We start from the raw sequence: 20,095 nt of genomic DNA, 5'->3' as shown, positions 1-20,095 counted from the left end.
GGTTACTATAAATATTCAATAAGATCACCTTTAGACCTTGTTCCCAACAGAGACATAGATGAAAAGAAGTTAAACTTGTCGATTTGCTGTTTTCTTGTTTAGCCTGAGGGGTGACTCAAGGGTCACAAGGATTTATGAGCTTGTTTTACATAAGAAAGAGAATGCCTTCAAGGAAGTTATGATCACCAGATAACCAGACTTCAGTTGCCATTGATGCCCATAAGTCAGATTACCCAAGGACTTATTTGGAGTGAAAGAGACACAGATCACCCCTTTGTTTCTGCAAAACTCCTCCTGCCAAGCCCCTTAGCTCTATAAAATCCCCTGCTTTCTTCTCTCATTAAGGTGGATTTGAGAGAACCTATCCTCCCACCTTCTCATTTTTTCCAATTTGAATAAACCTGTCTTCATCTCCAAGCATCCATGTCTCAGTGATAGGCTTACTGCACCCCAGGCACATGGACTTGAGATTGAGAGGTTCAGCATCACATTGGTTTTCCCAGGTGGTGTTAGCAGAGTCCTCAGTGACCTATTACTGATTTTGTAAGAAGTGAGAGGCAAGCCGGACGGTATCTGCTTTGCTGAAGCGGATGGTAGCAGGTGCTGCACAGTTCTGGAGGTGGCAGCAAGAAGAGCTTCCTCGTGGTAGGAAGCCCTTCCTTGGCTGTGGCAGTGGCATTGTAGTGCTGATTACAGAAGAGCCAGCAGCCCCCTTGGTGGCTCAGTTCTGCAGCATGGCTTCGGGAGTCAAATCTGAATGCTCAATATAGAGAGCACCTTGTAATAAATTCTTTCCTGCTTAGACAAAAAATGCATTCTATTCTCTGCAACTGAACCCTGCCCAACACTGGCAACAACTCCAGGGCATGTCATCAAAGATCCAGATTCTTTCCATCTTTATACTTTGCAGGCTTAGCAAATCAGATTAGCTCTCCTCATGGTCAAAGATAGCTGCAGTTGCCCCTATGATCATAGCCAGGCCTAGTAACATCCAAGAGAAGAATTTCTTTTTCTTTTTGATTGTTTTCTTAACTGAAGTGTGCCCTGAGTCAACAAAAGTGCCTGTCACATAGCAGGCCAATAAAAAATGTTTGTTAAATGAATGAATGTGTCACTAGAACTACAGAAGAGTCTGTTAAGGGGCCGGCCTGCTGGCCCAGCAGTTAAATTCACACATTCTGCCTCAGCAGCCCGGGGTCCACTGGTTCGGATCCTGGGTGTGGACCTATGCACCGCTTGTCAAGCCAAGCTGTGGCAGGCATCCCACATATAAAGTAGACGAAGATGGGCACAGATGATAGCTCAATGACAATCTTCCTCTGCAGAAAAGAGGAGGATTGGCAGCAGATGTTAGCTCAGGGCTAATCTTCCTCAAAAGAAAAAGGCTCTGTTTACTTTTCTGCTAAGAGGATACAGTGCCGCGAAAATGAAAAGAATATTTCTTTTAAAGTAACACACACACACATACGCAACATAGGTTGAGTTTTCATATTCTAATACTTTGGTTTCTAACCACGCAACTCCAACTCAATTAAGGAGAAAAACAAAAGAATGTATTATATTATTATAAAGATACAGTGACAACTTGTGGAACTCAAGAATAGAGCTCCAGCTGGGCCTCCAGCCAGGGCTGGGAACCCGCAGAGGCAGAGAGGCAGGCAGACCAGGCTGGCCTGCAGTTGTTGCTGAAAGTCAGTATGCACTCAGGTCACTGCTAGGCACTCATGTCTGTGGGCTGCATGGGCTGGGGCCTTGGGCAGCAGTGCTCATGAGACAGCCAGACCCTTCTGTCTGCATAGACTTGGCTGTCCCCATGGCATTCTGGATATGGTCCCAGCACCAAGAGAGGAGCAGCTACCTCTGTCTCCAAGAAAATGCTTTCCTCTAGCCCAGGGACCTGGAGTCATTTTTCTATAAAGGGCCAGATATTGTATATTTCCTGCTTCGCAGACCACGTGATCTCTCTCATAATTACTCGTATAGCACAGCCATAGTTAATCGACATGGCTATGTCCCCAGAAAAACTTTTTTATGGGCACTGAATCACAAAAATAATTTAGCACCCCCTTTTCCAGCTTAGCAGAGGGACTGTGCTTTCTGACCAATGCTTCTCTACCTGGGGCAGCCTTAATCCACATCACCTATCCTGGCAGCCAGGAAGCTTCCCCTTCTCTGGGGGACCCCACCTTTTCTGTCACCAGGTTCCCTTCCTCTACTTACCACCCCGCCCACACTCCAGAGCTGTAGAGCTTCCCCTCCCTTTCCTAACTTCTAGAATTCGCTTCTGCATTTTCTTTTCTCATTGACACTCGAACGGTGATCTTCTGCTTATCCTTCTCTCCAACCTGCTCATGGGTACAGTCACAACCAGAGAACAAACTACGTAGGAAGCAGAAAAGATAATTTTCTTATCTCCTTGTTACTCACAGTGTGTGGGGCTGCTGGACCTAGGACTCTGTACACTATGTGACCACAAAGTCCCAAGATTTCCAGTGCATGGTTTAGAGATCAGGATTTGCTGGCTTTGTGTCAGCCAGCTAATGGTATCCCTGAGCCTGCTCTCTCCTAGGTGTTACATAGGATATACAGAAATCGTTAAAATTGCACAACTGCAAATAGCCTTTTGAGATGATCTGGCCTTTTTATTTCCTTTCTCTGTTTTCAGAAGCAAGATACTTTCATCTTTTTTGCAAAACCTTGAGATTCCCCAAGGTTTGTGGTGGTGCTAACCAAGGGGAGAGAGGCCTCTGTGTGTAGAAGTATGTATGCGGTAGTGGATGGGGTTGGGATGGGGAGGTGATGAGGTAAAAACAAGCAACCCTCTGTTTGTAGGGGCAGTGGAGACGTAAAGGGAGACACAGGGAGGGGTCACAAGGGTAGAGAAGGAAGCAAGACAGCAGCTGCAGTAGTAGACTGTAGGCCTTGTCATTCATTCAAAACCATTGAGGGACAGATGCTGAGGATACTGAGAGGAAAAGCCCTTTTTCTCAGGGAGGTGGCATTCTAGTGGGGCAGGAAGATGGCAGCAAGGAAAGACTTTGTAGTTGGGCTTCATGTTCTGCCAGTAGATGGATCCATTCAGTCCAACACCCCCTACACCCACACAATGCTTCCTTTCCATGCCCCACAGACCTCAATCAGGCCTTTCTAGAGATTTATTAATCTTCTTAATAATCTTCCTGAGGCACATTTCTTCACATTTCCCTCAAGAACCTAAGTGCTTCCCCTGGAGGTCTCCAATTTCTTTCTGGTTCAACTCAAAACTGTGCTATTAACACACTAGCAATGGCTCCACAGTATCCTTCCAGGACTGGGTTGCTCTTGGGAAAGGACAGAAGAGGGGGCTGTGAGAGTCTAAGAGCCTGGTCTGACTACAGCTTATACCTGAAGAAAATAAGGCCCAGGGAATTCTGAGGAGGTTTGTGCCAGAAGCATCAAGTGAAACCTGGCCTCAGCTCCTGTGGTAGCTGACCTGAGGCAGAGGGAAACACCTGTGTTCTGAGCATGATGAGGACCCATTGCCCACGAGGTAGCTCAGCAGGAAACAAGGTCCAACTAGGGTGTGCCACTGCAGATATGACAAGCTGACCCAATCATTCTCTGTCATAAGAAAAATAAACCTAGAGGGTGAGTTCCTTACTGTGAGTCTCCTCCAGCTGCAAATTTCTTCCAGGTAAGGCCAAGACATCTTGGCACACAGAAAAGATATTTCAACTCTGCCCTGTTCAAATTCCAAATTACAGACTCATGGAATCAATAAGCATATGAAAATGGTTGCATTAAGTTGATAATTTTCAGGGCTGCAGCAATAGTAACGAGTATATTTACCTTGTCATAAGATAAGAAATTTCTCAGAACACACAGCATGAATAAAATTGGGCCCCAAAGGCACTGGAACCAAAGATGGGAAAGTTGCTCAAACTCTCTCCATCTTGAACCTCTCTCTCTGCACTCCTCCTTCAGTCTAATCTCTCTGTAGATCTCCCTCCTTTAGCTTCTCTAGACCACACTGTGGATGGAAACTGCCTTCCCACAGCTCCCATGAATACCTGCTACTAATCAGGTATAACTGGCTACACATCAGTCAGCCATTCAATCAAAATGTGCAAGGTGTTCCCTCTGGCCTAGTGTGGGTCAGATGTCCATCCAAGATCCAGTCCATGTCAGGGGACAGTGGAGCCACATTATACGGACATATGTTGGAAGACAGGAAGTCACCAGTGCTAAATTAATGGGGGTAGAGTGTGGGCACATAGGTCTTAACAAACATTCAGTATATTCTCAGAAGCAGAGACTTATAAAGAAATACTGTTGATGCCCAATCCTGTAGCCCATTGATCCACTTCAGGTAGACAGTTTCCTGCAAGGGAACAATTTCTCAGGTGCCTGCCCTTCTTCTCCACCTGAGAGCTTTCACTACAACCAATGATGCTTGCTCCCTTGCATACATGCAGCCCAACCTGGAAGTGCAGGGGAACATCCCAGGGACCACCTTCAACCAAGGGGGATAAGAGTTTAGATGAATGACCCAGGCTCCCCAACCCTAATAGGAGGATTCAGAGGAATAGCCTATATTTTCACATGATTTCTTAGAGTCTCCTGGGTGGGACCGAGCCTAGTTGCCCACACGATAACCAAATAATTAACATATATTCTTGAATTTTTTACCTAGTTGGCATCTCCTCTTACCTATTTTCAAACTTGGGTTTCCTGGGATCACTTCCAAAATAGACTACCTGAACTCAAGTCCATGACTCAGAGTCAGTTTTGGGAAAGCAAACTGAGAGATGGGATAAGGTAGAAATTTCACCACATATTGTATCCACCAGTGAAATTTATCTTTTCTGGAGAAGTACACGCTGAGCTGTATACCTTAGTCTAGTAAGTGAAGAAAGAGCTACAGATAAAATTTCCAAAGATTCACAGGCATCTCCAATCATGGAGGCCCCTAGTCTATAGAGGGGCCTACCAGAATGGAGGTCTCCTCCTCCTTCAGAGTGAGCGAGGCTGTGACTATGGTAAGTGCAGCAGGCTAAATACACCACACCATCATCTCTGCAACCCATGAATATGGTACATTATATGGAAAAAGGAAGCTTACAGATGGAATTAAGATTTTGGACCTTAAAGTAAGGAGATTATCCTGGAATCTTAGGAAAATTATCCTGGAATATCTGGGTGGACTGAATATAATCACCTGAGTTCTTAAAAGTGGAAGAAGGCAGAAGAATCAAAGAGATTTGAAGGAATAAGAACCAAGAGACATTCAAAGATTGAGAGGGACTCAAGCTGCCATTGCTGCTTTGAAGATGGAGAAAGGGGGCCTCAAGCCCAGGAAGGTGACAACCTCTAGAAGCTGAGAATAGCCCTCAGTTGACACGCAGTAAAGAATAGCAACCTCAGTCCTACAACTGCAGGAAACTGAATGCTGCCAACAATCAGAATGAGCAAATAAACAGATCCTTCCCCAGGGCATCCGGAAAGGAACTCAGCCTGCAGGCACCTTGATATTTGCGTGATGAGACCCATGTTGGATCTCGAAGCTACAGAAATGTGAGATAATAAATTTACATTACTTTAGGTCCTGAAATTTGTGTTAATTTATTATGGCAGCAATAGAAAACTAACAAAATAAGGATTTTGTGAAAATATTGCAAAGAAGGAAACTGTGAAACTGTGGTGGTTAAACAGTGTGAGTTTAAAATCTAGGAAAAGCTCAGTTGAAGAGTGAAGATTATTAATAATTTTATTTGAGAAATGTAACTTGACAACCACATGCTGAGTAGAGTGGATACCGTGGTGAACAATAACAGTGATGATAATGAAGAGTAGCCTTTCCCCAGTATCCATCAGTACAAAGGAACATCCATTGACATCAATGCATGATCATGGGCGGAAATATCCCTTTCCTGGAGATGGAGTCTACAGTGTGGATAAAAATACCACTTAAGTTCATCTAGCTTCTGTCCTCCCAAATTGTTATTCCATAGACAATCTTTAGGTGTTAATTTAGGCTTGTGGAGAACTTCAAAGTAGGAGGATTGGTTCTGGCTCCTTAATCATGCATCACATTGACAGAGTGAGTACTCATGTGTCCATTGTTAGTGAAGGGTTTGGTCTCTAATCCCTTCACATCCTGTATGATGCAGTCCCTGTGAATTCACTCTCTGGACCACATCGCCCTGCACACTCAACCCAATGAAGTGCCAGACCTATGGCTCTGACAATCAACTTTGAAGGTACCAAGTGGGGATGTGGCCTCCATAGTCACCTACAGTGAGCCTCACCCTGGGGTGCCCTGAGCAGCAAGACTCAGGGCTGCTTATAGTACCTTGGGGAAAACAGGACAGGAAAAGAACAGGGTAGGGCCAGGAGGTAGGACAGGGGCTCAACTTCTCCCAGCAGCACAAATTTCTGTGTGAATTATATAAGTTACTTCACTTGGGCCTGCCTCAGTTTCCACATTCTCAAAATGAGACTACCTCACAGGGTTTTTGTAAGGGTTAAATGAGTAAAAGTCACTTAAACCATTTAGCACAACACCCAGTACATTTTCAGTTATCTATACATTTTAGTTATTATTGTTCAAATTCTAACTGTCATTCACTGCTGAGTCACCTTGGGAAAGTTAATTCAATTTTCTGCATCCCTGTTTCCTTATCTATAGAAGGGAGACAATAAAGTGGTACCAAACTCAACTGTCATATGGAATAATGGAATTAATATGAGTGAAGTGCTTCACACAGTGTGTGCATTTAGCAAGTATTTCATTGTTGTGATGTGTTGCTATGAAGGAGGAGGCCCTCAGCTCCACGCTGGGCAAGGGGAAGCTAGGATGTTACTTCATCCTTAGAGTCCCTTCCAATCAGCAGAGCCCAGGGTGCCTGGGGTCTCCAGGGAAAGCTCAGACACTAGGTCAGTAACAAGAGAACTCTGCATTCAGGTCAGTGCTGGGCAAATGGTCAAGGCAGTGGGATCTAGTGTTGAAATTCCAAAAATAGGGCACAGAGGCCCGGAGAAGGAGGTTTGCGGGAACGTGTAGATATGAGATCCATCCACAGCATTGTAGAATGAGACCTCACCAGTCTCATAGTCCAGGAAAACCCCCACTCTTTGAGGAGGGTTGGCAATTGTCAGCTTGGTCCTGAAGTAAGTGAGAGCTTGATAGTGTTCCCCATTAGACAGCTCCATAGTCCAGAATCCATTTGTGGGTGCTCTATAAATGGAGTATTTCCTCTCCACATTCTCCATGCACACCCCGACATGCCAGTTTTTCCTGTCTCCCACCTCCACCTCCCAGAAATGTCTCCCTGATGTGAAGCTCTCGCAGCCAAGCACATAGTAATCCGAATCAAATCTCTTAGGGTTGTCTGGCAGATTCTGTCGTCGGTCCACCCACTGCAAGCTCCTCTGGTCCTCAGAAACAAGGAGATTGGGGTTTGCTGTGTTCGGATCCAGAATCACATCCGCTGCAGAAAGTTTGGGCATGGGTCGTGGGCTCAATCATTGTTCCCAGACCTCAGATCATCAGACCTTCAAGATCTTCAAGACCTGGGTCTGGCAGAGGAGGGCCAAGTCCAGAGCCTGGTGTCCCCAGCCTGCCTTGAATGTGACCCTCTCAGCAACACCGAAGGAAAGGGCCAGGGGTCTTTTGTTCAGTGGAGTACAGTGTTTAGGGTCAGGATCTGCCTAACTTGACGTCACTAGTTGGCTCCTTCCTTCCATCTTTTTCCTATTTCTCTCCCCAAAAATGATTCAGTCCACCTGTGCTTTATAGTCACATAGATTTACATTTCAATCCTTGCTCTGCCACTGCTGAGCTGAATAACTTTTCTCTTTCTACAGTCTCTTTTTCCATAGTCTGAAGCTATATATCTTTGAGCCTTAATTTCCTTATCTGGAAAATGGGGATAAAAGTACTAATCTCTGGGTAGAAAAAGACAACAAATGTTTTATACGAAGCCCAGGGCCAGGCATGGAGGAAGTACCTGATGTTATAGTAGCTCCATGCCTTTTCTGTGCTAGAGGGCATGTTGGGGGCTTTCTGTGCTCCCAGATCCCTTCTCTTCCTTCCTCTACCCACTTCTGGGCCCCAGCAATCTGTCCTCTGTGGACAGCATCACTGGGCTCCCTTGCCTTGGTTACCTATTGGGTTTGGCCAATGGGAGGTACTAGCTGAAGATTGGAAGGAGAGAGAGAAGAGAAGCAAACATTTATTTCCCCCACTTCCTCCCAGCCAGTGTCGGATGGTGATGGCCTAACACAGGCATGACTCCTCTCAGGCAGCCCTGTCCTTGAGCTACGGCTTCCTCTGGGCTCCAGTAACTTCTCCCTCTCCCTGTTCCTTCAAACCTATGGGTGGTGACAGATCACCACTGTTGTGACCCCTGGGGAACATCACATTCCCTTGTTGGTTTCCTTTAACCCTAATCCTGCCTTTGTAAAGAGTTCCTTTTCTAAACCTTCTTCAAACCACCCAGTTTGAACATGCCGTTTATTTGCAGTTGGTTTTTTATGACCCATACACATTCATTACCTCATTTAGTCTTTACCTCTACCTTCACATAATAGAGATTATGATCATCGTTTAAAAACGAGGAGACTAAAGTTCAGAACGTTAACTGACTTAGAGACACTCAGCAGCAGGAGGTGGCATAAGAAGCTTGGGGAAAGTAAAAATCTTTGCACATTGCCTTCTCTCCTTGGTCATTCCACGTCCTCCCTCTCCCTGCAGTGTTAGTTCACTCTGCCTCTCCTTCCCTCAGTCTACCCTTTATGCCTCTTCCTTCCCATGAAGATCTGTGGACCCAGGAGAGCAATCCTCCCTGCTTCTCTGGGCTCTCAGCAGGAAGGCCCTGGAGATGGGCAAAGCTTTGAGACCAGGACTTCAAGTCACCCACTTGGAACACTCCCAGTCATGGGGAATTTCTTCCCGGAATCTCAAGACTTGGAGAAAAACGGCATAAGGTCCCTCAGGTTGTTGTCCTAGGGAACATACAGTGATTCACTCACCAGCTTGGAAGAGGGCCATCTTCCATTCTGAAAGGCAGGAGACACAAACAGGGAACGGGCATTATTTCTGTTCTTGCTGCATCCATTCTCCTCACTAAGCTTTTTCCCTCTCCCTTTCTTCAGTCTCTTCCAATGTCCAGCTTCCTTAATCTACAGCTCTGCCGAATCAGAATCTAAAAAGTAGTGGACTTCCTTCACTCCGTCATGCTGGGGCTGCAGGCGAAATGGGCAGGCTTTGCTAGGGTGTGAGCCTACGTGCCAGCAGGGTAAGGGGTGACTGAAACTGGCCAGAACCTGTGTCTGGAAAGTCCTTTCTGGGGTTTCAGAAAAGCATGGGTGGTGTCTCCCACAGAAAATGAGCCTCTGGGCTAGATCTAATTATTCCTACTGGGAATGCCAATGGGTCATACAACAGAGAAAATGTTTAAGTGCTTAGTACACATGTGCCAGGAAACTCAGAGAGCATCAGGGTCACTCACCATCATAGTCCAGAGACTTCAATCTACCTACAATGGAAGAAAGGTAGAGATGTCACCTGAACTATGTCACTTCTGTGTGATCTAATTTCTCTTCTTTTGCACCAACCTAATCTTTCTTTTTGACCCCCATCCCCTCCATCCCTACCTTCTCCCTCTGCCTGTTCAATGCGCTCCTCCCTCTCCTCCTTAATATGAAATCTGAGAACATCAATAAGAAATAAGGGTGGCTGTTTGGGGGCAAGCACAGGGAGGCCATGTTTTTAATGGGGAACAGGGCCTTCAATCTCTCTCCAGGAGGGGCCTACAGACTCTTCAGCCCAGCAAGGCACCAGGGAACATATAGGGGTGCACTTGAAAAGAAAGGAGGAGGAGGAAGAGGATGAAACTCCCTCGATGAAGTGCCTTCCCTATTCCCATCAATTGCATGCTGATATACCACAGGCACCATGCAAGTGCTTTCCCAGCTGAGACCTGGCAGCTCTATTCTGTATGTATCCATACTCCCATACAGGGGCACAGGTGTCACTGTGTGTATACCTGGACATGTATATGTACTAGAATCCATCTTTCTCAGGCTTTATGATGTCCTGCCTACTTCGAAAAAGAATCGGACAACTTAATGAGGGAATTTCAGACACTGTTTTTTTAAAAGCAATTCTAACAAGTCTATGACAACTAAGCCACTGTGGTACTCCTTTTTTTTTAATGCACTTTTCTCTCTCCTTCTTCTCATATTTCCTCATTCTTTTAAATCTTACATTCTTTGTTTTCTTCTCAGCAGCCTACAGATTATGTAAAGCAATTAGTGAGATTCCCAGCATAGGGAGGGCACTTTATCTAGGGAGTTCCATCCCCCTCCTCCTCCTTTCCTGTCAAGTGCACCCTGGATATTCCCTGGTGCTTGCTGGGCTGAAGAGTCTGTGGGCCCCTCCTGGAGAGAGATTGAAGGCCCTTTTCCCTAATAAAAACACAACTCCCTTATGTTTCCCCCCAAAGAGCCAGGCTTATTTCTTTCCCTTGGTAAAGGGATCCTGGATATTTTTCAGCCCTGGGCAGAGTTAGGGGTGAGGAAAGGGGCTGGGAAATATTGGAGCAGAGAGTCTTAGAAGCAAATTCAGAGAAAGTGTCAGAGACGCTCAGGCATGAGCCATGACAGGCGATCCATCTCTCATACATCTGCAATGGAAGGAACCTGAAGGGTCATGAAGCAGCTTAAGGCAGAGATACCGAGCCATGGTGGACCCCTCGGGGAATCTGAACTTACGCAGTATACGCTGGAGGTACCCTGGAAAATAAGCAGGGAAAAAAATTACTGTTATGTGGAGGACCTTTGGAAAATAAAACCTACTAATGACCCAGTACAGTGGTTGGTGCTTGGGGTGGCGATGGAGTGAGATCCTTAGGGGCACCCTCCCCTAAGCCAGTGCCTCAGGTTCCCTCCCTGGTCTGATACCTCTTTCCCTTCGTTCCTCTTCCTTTTCTGCTTGCTCTCTCTCTATCACCTGCTGCTGTTTCCAGAGGAAGTAAGCAGCCCCTGCAAGAAGCAGCAGCAAGACAGGCAGGGTCCCAGCCAAAGCTACTATCCAGGGCCTGGCTCTCCAGAAGAAGGGGTCTGCAATGGAATGGAGCATTAGCCTCTCACCCCCAGGGTGGGGATCACAGAGTTGATCTCATGACCTTAAATGATTCTTCTCCACCTAAAGTCGCAGAAAACTCTGGGGAAAACTTCGGTAAACTCTTACCATAAAATAGTCTATTCCTTGTCTTGAAATGTCTGCTTCTCACATGTGAATAGGAGTTACTTGAGCATCAGAATCACATTTTTTCTAATTTAATTTTTCAATAGTTTACATTTACATGGTTCAAATATCAAAAAAATATAGAACGTTGTCCAAGTCTCCCATCCACTGCCTCCTCCCTCCCCCCATTTATTAGTATCTGATTAGTCAGCTTAACATGGTTGTTAAGAATAGGAACTTTGGAGCTGGAGGGCCTGCATTCAAATTCTGGCTCCTCCACTTGACTGGCTGTGGGATCTTGGACTAATTCTTAACCGCTCTGTTCCTGGTGTCCTAATCTGTAACATGAGGGAAATAATAGTACCGTACTCATAAGGTTAAAGGATTAAATTAATGCTTATGAAGAGTTTGACACGAAGTGAGTGTTATTCAAGTGTGTATTAAATTTTTTAAATATAAATATCCTTCTATTTTTTTCTTTTTTACACCAAAGACAGCATTCTACACAAACCACTCTGCATGTGGCTTTTTCTCTTCATCTCAGAGAATCTGCCACATTAGGACAGAGCAAATGTTTGTGTTTTCTTTCCCAGCTGTGCAACATTCCATTGCATAGAAGTTCCCCACTGGTGGACTTTTGCATAAGTTCAAACTTTTCCCTATCATAATGAATGCTACAACAAATAGCCTTTTACATGAGTCATTTCATACATACGCATACATTTCATACAAGCATATCTGTCAGAGAAGTTCCAAGAAGTGGGATTCTGAGATGAATATATAAGTAGTTGGGAGAAATACTGCTTACTGCCCCTAATAGAAGTTGTGCCAATTTATACCAAAAATATACCAAATTGTACCTACAAATGCCTGAAAGTGACTCTCTCTCCACAATCCTGCCATCAGAATGTGTGATCTGCAACCTGGTTTTGTTGTCTTTTGTTTAGTTTCCAATCACAAGTGGTAAATGTTTTAATACTTGCTCCTCTATAGACTGAGATGGGACATCATCTTATGTGTTATTCCCTTTTATGTGAACTAATAATTCATGCCCTTTGCTCATTTTTCTATTTTCTATTGCTCATTTTCATTTTGAGTTGTTTTATATTGTAAGCAGATTAGTTCCTTCTATAAGACATCAATCGTACATATTTTTTTCCCATTTTGTCATTTGTCTTTGCTTAAGGGTCTGATCTTTACCATGTTCCCCCAGTTCTCACTGCTTGTCACAGTGCCTGGCACGCAGGAAATACTTAGTAAATATTTGTGACATAAATAGCTTTATGGGGAAAAGAAACATGCCAAAAGTAAGAAAAAGGCTCTGGATCCCTGCTCTGTGCCTTATATTCACTACAAAGATCCAAATCAGCAACAAAGAATTACACGTCTTCCTTCTTTCAGTAGCCACAGCTGAGCACAGTATACCTAGGACTAAGCAGGGTACTGACCTGCAATGGAAATCCTGGCTGACTTTTCCTGCCTGAGGAGGGGATTTCTGATGATACAGGATACCTCGTCTTCAGAGTCATCTTTCACGATCACAGATGCTGCGACTGCATACAGACCTGCTCCGTCCAACTCCAAAGGTCCTGGCACAGCTGGCATGTCTGTTCCCTTGGCGTCTATCCACTGTATTTCGGGTCGAGGATACCAGCCAGTGGACATGCAATCCAAATGGATCCCTCCATCCTCATGACCCTTCATTTCAATGTGACAATCAGAACCCAATGCTGTGGAAGGATAATTGAGCCTGAATTCTTTACAAAGAAGCCTCTTGCATTAATGAGAGTCTCAACAGGAATCCAATGACACAAGCACATTAGATAATTCAAGGGGAGTTTCATTAAGGAGGTATTTACAAATGCATGGTTGTGGTGAGGGGAAAACTACATAGGATGGAGCAACACCCCAGGGCCAAGAATAGTGGAGCTGTTACCAGCCACCGCTAAACCCAAAGGGAGGTGGAAAAGAAGCCATTTTGAAGCCTTAAAGAAGAAAATCATATAGAGACAGCTTTCTTGAGAGGAGCTGGGAGCTTTGGGAATGGAATGCAGCCAGCTAGAGGTGGTCCTACAGGGAGAAAGCCTATGGGGTAAGTACCTGGACCTCTCTCTCCTCTCCTTCCCTCCATTCTCTGCTTTGGCCCCCTATTGACCAACCCAGCCAGAAACCACAGGCAAGACAGAGCCCTGAGAAAGAGAAATGCAGCCCTTGACATCTGGACATCGGCCTGGTTTCAGTGTTCTCCTGTTGAACATAAGCAATTTCAAGGTACGTCAACATCAGACAAAGGGACCTTGTCACTATGATGGGTCAAGACAAAAAGAAGACCACTCAACAATCATGTTTGACCGTAGAGGAAAACATGTACACAGTCCAAACCACAATCACGACTAAACATTTCCCTATCCTGGCTATGAGTGACTGCCGCTCCTTAACCAATTACGGCTTTAGCTTCACTCTAGTCTTCCTCCTGATAAGACTTATAAGACACCCACCCACAGAATCACACCCTCCAGTTTCCTGATAGACCCAAGCCAGATCAAAGTCCCACTTCCATAAACCCTCCTGAATCCCCTAACACAAGCCCAAATTCTATACCAATCTTCTCTAACACCATCTTAACTGAGACACCCCACGATTACCACACATGAGCCTTCTCCCTCCCTGCAACAAGTAATAAACACAACTTGGTCAACTGCTGGTGTGATCCTGGGGGCCTTTGGTGGGAGAACATTGGCAGCACAAATGCTGTCCTACAAGTCAGCCTCTGGGGACCCAGAGCAGTGTGCACCTGGAGGAGCCACAGAAGCCATCTGGAACACAACTGAACCCAAACAACTCTGTGCCATCACTGAGGAGATATTTTCTTATTCTTCCTAACTCTGACCTTTCAATTCCTGTCTTAGACCCTGGTGGCCAGCATGAGGGAGTTCGTTGCTTGATGTTATATGGTACAAGAGGGATTATTCCTAGACGAAAACCTGTGTCTTTCCCAAGAGCCTAAGAAACAAAGTGGGAAGGCAGTGGAGGCAGTTCCTAGTGACCAGCCAGGATGCTCTGAGGTGGATTTGGAGGAGGACTTCTTCCTCCACTTCCAGGTCCCAGGGAGGAATGAGCTGAGAACAAAACTTGGAGGCTCACCTGCAACTTCCAGCTCCACCATGGCTTTTTCATAGAAGTTTTCATCTTGGAAATAACACAGGTAGTTTCCACTGTCAGAGACTCTGACACCATAAATTCGGAGAGTGGCCTTCCCTTCAGTGATGCCATCTCTTAAAATCGAAGTTCTCCCTCGATACTCTGCCATCTGATTCTCTTCTACCTCCTTCCCATTTGCATACTCATATACTACCTCCCTAAGGCTGGATCTCACCCACAACAGCTCCATGGTCTCCGCACTCATCTTCGGGGAAAGATGACAGGGTAAATCAGCGTCTTCACCCACCATGGCGAGGATGGGGCCAGGGGGTCCAATCACAGAAAACTGAGCTGATAAGTAAAAGGAGAAGCTCCATCAGAGGAAGTTGGGACAACGAAGGTAAGGGAGGGGGGATCTCACACAGGTTGGTGAGGTACGGAAAACCTAGAGAGGAACAGGATCCTGACAGAAGTAAAATTTGTCTTAATGGCATGTGCGCCTTCAATTAGGATTGGATTTATAGGTATGATAAGTTGTCAGAGGTTCTGACAGGGCACTAACAGGTAATTGTCTTCTTCAGATACATAAAATCAGAATGTTCCCTACCTGAGCAAGGGGTAAGCAGCTGGACCAAGACGAGGCAGACAAAGAGGTCGAGCAGAGGGAAATCTAAGGAACTTGCCATTTTCATCTGTGCTGCAGAGAGACGGTGGAAAGAGGCAAAACTATGACCTGGAAGAAGATGAAGAATTCCACATTAAACTTCCATCTCCAAAGGCTGACTCAGGGTGAAACACAGAGTCACTAATATGGTGACTCAACATCCTTTCCTACTAAAATTTCTGTTTGAGAGTCTCTTAACCTTTGAGTTCCAACATAAAAAATCACTCGTAAAAATATGAAATGTTAAGTATACATACATTTAACATATAAATGTTATGTATGTCCTGATAAAGGTACATGTATTAACCCTTAACCCATCAGGAAATCCTTGACTCTACAGTCCAAATGTGTCTCTCTCTGAGTCCCCTGATTCAATATGTGTCCCCTATAATCTGTGCTCAACACAAGAACCTGAATGGTGTTTGAGTCACATCATGTCACTACACTGCTCAACACCTTCCAGTGGCTCCCATTTCACTCAGAGTAGATGCTGAAGTCCTTACAATGGCCCACATGGCCCTCCAGGACCTGCGCCTCTCACTTCATCTGCCTTACTCTCCTCATCTGCTCCAGACACACTGCCCTTCTTGCTGGTATTTGAACAGGCCAGAACAGAGGACTTCGGCCCTGACTCTTTCTTCTACCTGGAACTCTCTGACCCCAGTATCCACAGGCTCACTCCCTCACCTCCTTCAGGTCTTCCTCTAAAGTTCATTCCTCCATGAGACTTTCCCTGACCACAGGATTATGGCAACTGCTCCCAACCCCCTGAGCCTGCTCTTTTGCCCATTGAATTTTCCCCATTTAACATATCATGTGTTCACCGTCTGTCTCTACCTGCTCAAATGGAAGCTCCACAAACTAAAGATATTGGTCTATTTTGTTTACTGATATGTAAGAGCTGGTACAACAGTGTGTGGTTCACAGGGAACCCTCAGTAAATATTTGTTGAATGAGTGAATGGATGAGGGGTAACATATTAACCAATAAATATTAGAATTTTAAATCAATTTAGATGATCAGATTAACATGTTGTCATCTGGCAAGATGGGAGGTGGAAAGTTATGAAGACAAGTGTGACCTGCCTCTGTAGTGACCTGCTATTTTAGTCTGACTCAGAGAGCACAGCCTGGCCTCCTGTGCTCCCACTGGGACTTGTCCGTATTAATGTATTTATTCCTACTTTCCAGTGAAGTGGTTTCAAGGAACAAGCATGTCCTGGATATGCATGTAAGAGTGTTACAACTGGGTATGCTTCAGTGCACTCTTTTCACAATTGTTCTTTTGAGGAGAAATATCCATAGGAAGGAAATTATTCATTTCCTGCCTTTCTTTCTCTAGATGTTCACCAATGCTCCTTGGCAGATGGCCTCTGGGCTCACCAGCAATGGGTAATTTCCCTGGTCTTAGTCTTTCCACTGGTAGAGAAGTGGGTTTCAGAGGCAGAGATGTAAGAGCTGGGACTTATGAACAAGGGGCCAATATGTCCAGCCGGGAGCACATAGCAGCCTAACAAAGCTCATGCCTCTACAAAATGCTGAGGTTCTCTAAGCTCAGAGGCAGGACCCCTGCAACTCCCCACTCCCAGCCCAGTGCTCCCAACTGTTTCTTGGCTCAGAAAAGCAACTCCACCATCTTTTAGGCATGGTCTGTGGCATCACTGTGAACCTTTGTGATAAGGAAGTGTGGGGCTGTCGCCAGCTGGCAAGGCTTGATTCAAACTGGAGTTCATGCTTGGCTTCCATCCCAGCCACTCCAGATTTGTTTGAATCCCTAGATAGTGGAGAGCCTGAGAGCAGGCCTAGGTGGATTACTCAGAGACAGGACTGAGACCTCGGGACCTAAACCCTCCCTTCCCCCTTGGTCCTCTCCCATCTTGTATCCTCTCCTTCCCTGAAGATATCATGTGGGATTGGTTGGTGACAAATGACTTGATGGTGTGCACATCTTGGGAGCAACACTGTGGAATCCTCCAAGCCTCAACCCATAGCCATCACCACCTTCAAATCATGTCCGCATCAGACTCTGCTTAAGATCCAGGCAGACCCCCTGGTGGAGGCTCTGGAGTCAGAGGCTGAACCCACCACTTCTTAATCACAAGACCAGTGAATGGGAGAGCTAGGAATAAGACCAGCTCTCACCCATCTTATCATTCATTCATTCAATAAACATTTACTAAGCACACATTATGTGCCAGGCCCACTCTGTTAGGTGTAGGAACAAAAAGGATGTGGAAACTAGGTAATGGCACTCGGATTCACAAGCTGTGTGAAGTCAGCCATGTGACAAAACCTATTTGAACTTCAGTTACTCATGAAACAATGTGAAATATGAACTTTGAAGTGTGCATAATCAGCCCAGCAGATCCCCTTCCAGATCTGGGTCAGCAAAGCACTTGCATGAATCCAGAGAGAGGAACGTGTAAGGATGACACTGCAGCATTATCTTTAAAAGTAAAAGAGCGATCAAGAACCTAAACATTGGAGACTGGTTAGTTGAATAATGGCTCATTGCTACAAAAAAATTCAATGAGGCAGTTAAGACTAATTTATAATCACTAACCCAGATAATCAAGATATATTAAGTGAACAAAAAGCACATTGCAGAACAATACTAACGATTCTATTAAAAAAAAACAAAGCTATAAATTTGTATATACATTTTTGTCATTGCCCTAAAAGAAGACTGAAAGGATACAGGCTACACTGAGAGTTGGGGATTGAATAAAAGATACTTTTATCCTTTTTGCCCTATATTTTGAAAATTATATGAATGTTTTAAATTTTAAAAGTTTTCGTATATAACTTAATAATAAATCATTGTTACAAGCAATTATAGTGACTGCAACATATTTGTTGTTCAGAAAATACCAACTCCTCAAAAACAAACCAGATGAGGCCCCCGTCATAGTACCTGCAAGTCCGGGAACTGCCGGGGGACAAGGGAGTAGAAGTCTGGTCAGCTGGCGGTGCTTCAGACCCTTGTCTGAAGCCTGAACACCTTCAGACAAAATGTTGTCTTTCAGTCCATCCTCTCCTCTTCAAACTGTTCTCTGTGCTGCTAGAGAGAGGACAGTATTATTATTACTATAATAGCCACAATTTCCCTGCTGTCCTCAGAGTGGGGAAAAATGTTTACACTTACTTTTTAGGGTATTTCTTGATTTTTGTTCCTAATTATGCATAATTTTAAAATAGGGAAAAATATATAATTTAAATACTCTGTTATGGTAATGATAAACTTCACTTCACGAGAATGCAAATATTTCTGGAAGTATTTTGGCCATATATATATATATATATATATATGCCAAATGCCTTAGAAATGTTTCATCGTTTGATCCAGAAATTCCACTTGTACGAATTACTCTTAAAGTAAAGCAATCAGATGTTAACACAAGGAGTTCTGTTTAAGGCTGTTCAACACAGTAAAATCTACAATAGCAAACTGTAGACACAATTTAGATACCCAAGGTGAATCCAATTTTGCTACAATTATAAATGAAGCTCTTTATTAAAAACGTAATTCCTAATAACTGTATGATAATCCCTCTGTGATTGGACAACGTGTTGTTTATTCATGCTCCAACTGTTGCATATGGATACGTATGCTGCAAATGGAGGTTGATGCAGATTTTTCTATATTATAAATAATTCTGTAATGAACATGTTTACATATAATTCTTTGAGGCACTTTTTTTTTTAGAATCTATTAGGATACCTTCCTAGACATGAGCTGGAGAGATTGAGTCCTTTGCTCCTTTCTGGCTAGAGTAAGTTCTTAAGAATACCCAGTTGGCAAGTTTCTTCATTCAGGTTGTCTCTCTCCCAGCAAATTTCCCGATGCAGGGCCTTACCTTTTGCACCTGCCCTCATCCCCCATCCCCTCATCTCACACACAAGCATCAAACCCCTTTCTCTGGGTGAGGAATTCCCTGTACCCACTCTCAGCTTTTTAGCCTCTCTCCTTCCAGGGCCTGTGGCACTGGCTTTTACCAATTTCCCCCACTTACCCCTTGGCATTTCCATCTGAAAATTATAGCCCACAGAATGAAGGTAATCAATACTTCTCCGTTGTAGTTAACAGTCAGCTCTGAAAGAAAGAGAAAGGAAAGAAAGGCTGTTTCCTGTGAGAAAGAGAAGCAGTCTCTCTTTGGAAGAATTACTTTTCTGATTGGCTCAGAGGGGTATTTCTCATCAGTTGCTGGGCAGACACCAATGAGGAAGGTAGAAGGAAAACTGAAACTGTATGGGACTGTAGAAAAGAAGAAAAATTACAGCCCTAATTCCCCCACTGTTTATGTTTACCTATTTGAATCATTGTGTGTTTGTGTATAATCAGTATTTCATTACATACATTTGTTTATGTCTTTTATATCACAATACTTTTATCAGCAGAACTAAGCAGAAAAATTAGAAGACTTTAAAGACTGAAGAGAGGAAGAGATGCGTTAATTACAACATTTCTGTGGTCATTTTATAACATCTGTGTGCATGTAGGTGGACACATGGAGGAGGACATCTTTTACAACAGAGCCAAATGGATGTACGAACAGAAAGAAAACCAGATCCACTCTACTGTTTTAGCACCTCTGAAACTCAAGTCTCAGATCCGTGACCACATCATATAATTTTATGGTTTCCAGAGGCAGTGCTGCCAGTAACTGATGGGCATGTCTTACATTTTCAGAGCATTCTTATTTGGAGGGTTGCTGAGAGCTTCATCCACTCTCTGCCCCTTACTTGCGCTACATTTGTATTTTCACGTATATTTGTTTCTCCTCTGCCTGCAGGATTCTGTATTCTCTGAGGTTAGACTCTGGATAGGCTGTGAATCCTGCTTCTATAAGGTGTATTTGAGAATAACTGGTCCTATCTGTGGCCTAGGGCCTCCCAAGACACATTATTGTGATCTCAAGACAGTGATTAAAGCTTCTAGGGCTTTGAAGTGAACTTGGCTTGTGGAATTTGATTAAATTCCAGCAGTTTGCATTTAGGCTTTGTGGTAGACATGGCTGGTGGTTGTACAGTATCTATTCCCTGCTTCTCCTTATTGATCAA

At 44.4% G+C, this 20,095-nt stretch overlaps 1 protein-coding gene across 2 annotated transcripts; it reads right to left on the bottom strand.

The window, feature by feature from the left end:
* Window positions 1-5,728: 5,728 nt before the first annotated feature.
* LOC103541125 (butyrophilin subfamily 3 member A3-like) lies at window positions 5,729-19,195 on the bottom strand. Of its 2 annotated transcripts, none has more exons than XM_070585181.1 (10): window positions 19,048-19,195; window positions 17,949-18,092; window positions 14,979-15,104; window positions 14,375-14,722; window positions 12,679-12,960; window positions 10,945-11,103; window positions 10,756-10,776; window positions 9,492-9,518; window positions 9,013-9,039; window positions 5,729-7,469 (listed from the first exon to the last, which is right to left on the bottom strand). In XM_070585181.1, the coding sequence occupies exons 3-10, from the start codon at window positions 15,061-15,063 to the stop codon at window positions 6,940-6,942; spliced, it is 1,479 nt and encodes a 492-aa protein (XP_070441282.1). In that variant the 5' UTR covers window positions 15,064-15,104; window positions 17,949-18,092; window positions 19,048-19,195; the 3' UTR covers window positions 5,729-6,939. The 2 variants fall into 2 exon arrangements, with proteins under 2 accessions (XP_070441282.1, XP_070441283.1); XM_070585182.1 differs by having other exon boundaries at window positions 17,949-18,095; window positions 19,048-19,189.
* Between the last annotated feature and the right edge of the window lie 900 nt (window positions 19,196-20,095).

This window comes from Equus przewalskii, chromosome 19 (assembly GCF_037783145.1).
Source record: "Equus przewalskii isolate Varuska chromosome 19, EquPr2, whole genome shotgun sequence".
Lineage (NCBI taxonomy): Eukaryota > Metazoa > Chordata > Mammalia > Perissodactyla > Equidae > Equus > Equus przewalskii.
Note: the sequence above shows the minus strand (reverse complement) of the source record. Positions and strands in the feature narration are given on the sequence as shown.

Bases quoted from the DNA above. Each gene is read 5' to 3' on its own strand.
- LOC103541125 (XM_070585181.1), bottom strand. From the start codon at position 15,063: ATGAAAATGGCAAGTTCCTTAGATTTCCCTCTGCTCGACCTCTTTGTC. The intron at 12,961-14,374 runs GTGAGCCTCCAA...ATCCTTCCACAG, and splicing joins GGTGGAGCTGGAAGTTGCAG to CATTGGGTTCTGATTGTCAC. The intron at 9,519-10,755 runs GTAAGTTCAGAT...CTTCCATTGTAG, and splicing joins GTACCTCCAGCGTATACTGC to GTAGATTGAAGTCTCTGGAC.